We start from the raw sequence: 3,699 nt of genomic DNA, 5'->3' as shown, positions 1-3,699 counted from the left end.
GCTGTCCCCAAGACCAGGAAGAAGGCCGGCTAGATGAGAAGTGGCCAGCCGAGGTCACACAGCTGCCTAGGGAGGAGCAGAGGCTCTCTGATGCCAGGCTGGCCTGGCTGTGCGCTTGGGCCGCTCCTGTGGTCCCAGCAGGAAGCAGCCCACCTGACAGCCCTGGTCCTGAGCAGGATGGGACATGCCTCACCCACCCAGCACCGTGCAGAGGGCACCCCCACCCCCACAGGCTGAATTCCCATGGGGGTGGGCGTGAGGATGCTCAGCCGGGGCTCCTGGCTCCTTCCAGCCTAACTGCCCCCTTCTGCCCCTGCAGCACCTGCAGATCAACTGGACAGGCCTGACCAACCTGCTGGATGCACCAGGAATCAAGTAAGGGCCTGTGTGGACTGCTAGGCAGAGCCGAGGTGGGCCCCACCCCAGGCTGTGCGGTCAGTGACAGGAGCTGCCCCACGGCTGAACCCTCCCTGCTCTCTACACCAGGAGAGGCGTGGGACCTGCCCCTCCAGAGGGTCAGGGTTGGTGTGTTTGGAGTGATACCATGAGATGAGATGTCCCAGAGGAGGCCGTGTGGGCTGATGAGGGGCGAGCGCAGGCTCTGGAAGCAGGCCAGACTCCTGGCCCCCCATTAGTCACTGTGTACCTCTGGACAAGTTCCTTCACCTCTCTGGGCTCTTTCTCAGTAAATGGGAGCCTAGTTCCTCTGTCGTGAGTTCCCTGGGAGAACACTCAGGTATGTGTGGTACTGGCACAGTGGGTGTGGACACACACAAGTATCTTCCTTGTTCTTATTAACTCCTCCCTGACCCATGTGTGTGTGAGAAGCCCCACATGGCTCCTGCCCATGGTGACCACGTCACAGACACCAGTGTGGGAGGGGGCGGGCAGCTGTCATAGCAGAAGCCAGCAAGGAGGAGCTGGTCTGAGCAGCCTGCCTCCCTGGGGCCCGAGAGGAGCTGAAAAGGGCTCCAGCCCTGGGTGGACACACCTCCCATGAGGGAGGGACAGTGAACTAGCCAGGGTGCCCCCTAGCTGGCTCGCCTGCTGCTAGGACCACTTGCTCACTCACTGGGGCCATTTCCACTGATTTCTGCCCGCTAGGCACAGAGAATCCAGTCATGCGTTCTTTTGTCCAGAAGATACTTCTTGAGCACCTACTGTGTGCCAGCCCTGTTGTAGGCACTGCCCTGTCTCCTTGTACTGGCGAGATGGAATCAGGCAATAAAGAGAATTTCAAGGTGATGTCAGGGAGTAGAAGAGCTAGTCATGAACGTGTACCTGGCATTTCCTGGACATGGGGCATTGTTCTCAGCACTTCACATGTATTTACTCATCTTTATAACAGCAGGTAGAGATGAGGAAACTGAGATCCCCATTTTAGAGATGAGGAAACTGAGGTCGAGATCAGTGACTTTCCAAGGTCACACAGCTTGTGGTTGGTGGAGCCGAGATTCTAACCCAGCATCCAGGTCCTTGCTTTTGGTTACCATGATGTGACACTTCAGAGAGGAACAGAGCATGATCGGGGTGGGGGGCTGTCAAAATGTACACCCTACATCCTCCCCTGATCCCCCATCCAGACAGGTTGGGGTCAGGGCTACTCTCTGCTGGGAGGAACCCATCTGTCCCCAAGCTCTGCTCCTCATTCCAGGTCCAGGGAAGGGCGGAGGGACAGGTGACCTGGGGGAGGTGCTGCCACCCTCCATAGCTGGTCGTGCCCACTCTCCCCAGTGAGATGACAGACAGCCTGCTGGAGGACCTCATCGCCGCCCACCTGGTGCTGCCCAACCGTGTGACTGTGCCTGTGAAGAAGGGGCTGGACGTAACCAACCTGCGCTTCCCTCTGCCCTGTGTGAGTACCCACACTGGCTGCAGAGCACCGGGCCCAGAGCTGAAGGACAGACGGGCCAGGCAGAGGGGTATATCCTCAGATGGTAATGCTTATTTCTGCCCTGTGAGGGCCCGGCATCCCATTTTGTGGGGCCAAGACTGAGTCTCAGGAAGGTTGAATGACTTGCCCAAAGCTACCTGTCTTGGAAGGGAAAAGCCCAGGGAGCATTTCTTCCTGGACCTTGGTCCCCCACAGGGCTTGTGCTAGGGTCTGTGGGCAGCCTCATTCACCCCCAGAAAACTCCAGAGCCTGCCACCTTCCCTTAAGGGACAGGAGGCTCCCACTCCATCCTTTGGTGATGCGAAGGACTCTCACATCTGCTGGGAAGGAGCCAGGATATGGGGCTTCCTTGGGTGCCCACCCCCTTGCCCCTGCCCATCCTGGGCCCAGCTCAGGAGGCCCCCGGGGACAGCCACGTGGCCTCCCTGCAGAAGGTGCCCTGGCTGTGGGTCAGGGAGTCAGGGCCTCAGGAGAAGGGGAGGTGCCTGTTTCTACCATCAGTGCCAGGTGGGAGGCATCAGCCCCCTCAGGTCACGCAGGGGGACGCGTGGTCCTTACCCCACCCTGCAGGTTTAGCAGCCTCAGCATAACAACACAGCACCGTCACCTACATCAAAACTAGTGTAAACATTCTGTCCTTAGGGCACATCCCACTGGACATGTACATCAAGTTGCTACAATCTAAACTCACTTGGTTCCTCTCTGTGTTGGTGACAATTGGCCGTGAATGTTTCATTGATTTGTTTCCTTCCATTCCCTATTTCTAGAGGTTTTTTTCTTTTTTTAAAATCTTAATGCCCTTTTACAATCATGTGAAATATCTGCACTCTTTTAAGTCCAGTATGAAAAACTATTTTAAGGAGCTTGGCTTCGACCACCTAGTTCTTGCCTCCCCTGTAAGTAAAGGTTTATCCTTCTATTACTTTCCATTATTTGTTTTCTAATATGAGCATATACATTTGTACGGTTGTGTGTGCGTATCTGACTGCAGGCACAGTCTCTCTTTCTAGGATGGGTGGCAGCAGGCTATAGCTTTCTTCACCTTGCTGTTATCACACATGTGTTGTGAGAGTTACCCCATGGCATTGTGGTACACCGTACTCCACCATGTGAATGTACTGTATCTATTCAACCAGTCTCTACTGACGGGTGGCTGAATTGTGTCTGGCCTCTGTGATTTCAAACAGTGCTGTCATGAGGAGCCTTGTACATGTCTTTTCATATTTTTGCCAGTAGGTCCTTAAGGATAGATTTCTGGAATTGGGATTGCTGAGTTAAAGGGCAAATACATATGTTCAGTTTACTTCAGTCACTCACTTGCGTCCGACTCTGTGACCCCATGGACTGAAGCATGCCAGGCCTCCCTGTCCATCACCAACTCCTGGAGTCCACCCAAACCCATGTCCATTGTGTCAGTGATGCCATCCAACCATCTCGTCTTCTGTCGTCCCCTTCTCCTCCTGCCCTCAATCTTTCCCAGCATCAGGGTCTTTTCCAATGAGTCAGCTCTCTGCATCAGGTGGCCAAAGTATTGGAGTTTCAGCTTCAACATCAGTCCCTCCAATGAACACCCAGACTGATCTCCTTTAGGATGGACTGGTTGGATCTCCTTGCAGTCCAAGGGACTCTCAGGAGTCTTCTCCAACACCACAGTTCAAAAGCATCAATTCTTCTGCACTCAGCTGTCTTTATAGTCCAACTCTCACGTCCATACATGACCACTGGAAAAACCATAGCCTTGACTAGATGGACCTTTGTTGGCCAGGTAATGTCTCTGCTTTTTAATATGCTGTCTAGGTCTGTCT

The 3,699-nt window shown here is 54.3% G+C and overlaps 1 protein-coding gene across 1 annotated transcript in view; it reads left to right on the top strand.

Moving 5' to 3' along the window:
• ESYT3 (extended synaptotagmin-like protein 3) overlaps positions 1–3,699 on the top strand; it is a 54,174-nt gene that overhangs the window by 31,743 nt on the left and 18,732 nt on the right. Inside the window, exons 7-8 of the mRNA XM_010858219.1 lie at positions 320–375; positions 1,735–1,855. Of these exons, the coding sequence (XP_010856521.1) occupies positions 320–375; positions 1,735–1,855 (177 nt within the window). The remainder of the gene's footprint in view (positions 1–319; positions 376–1,734; positions 1,856–3,699) is intronic.

Source organism: Bison bison, unplaced genomic scaffold (genome assembly GCF_000754665.1).
Source record: "Bison bison bison isolate TAMUID 2011002044 unplaced genomic scaffold, Bison_UMD1.0 scf7180017864384, whole genome shotgun sequence".
NCBI lineage: Eukaryota > Metazoa > Chordata > Mammalia > Artiodactyla > Bovidae > Bison > Bison bison.
This window is presented reverse-complemented; position numbering and strand designations above follow the sequence as displayed.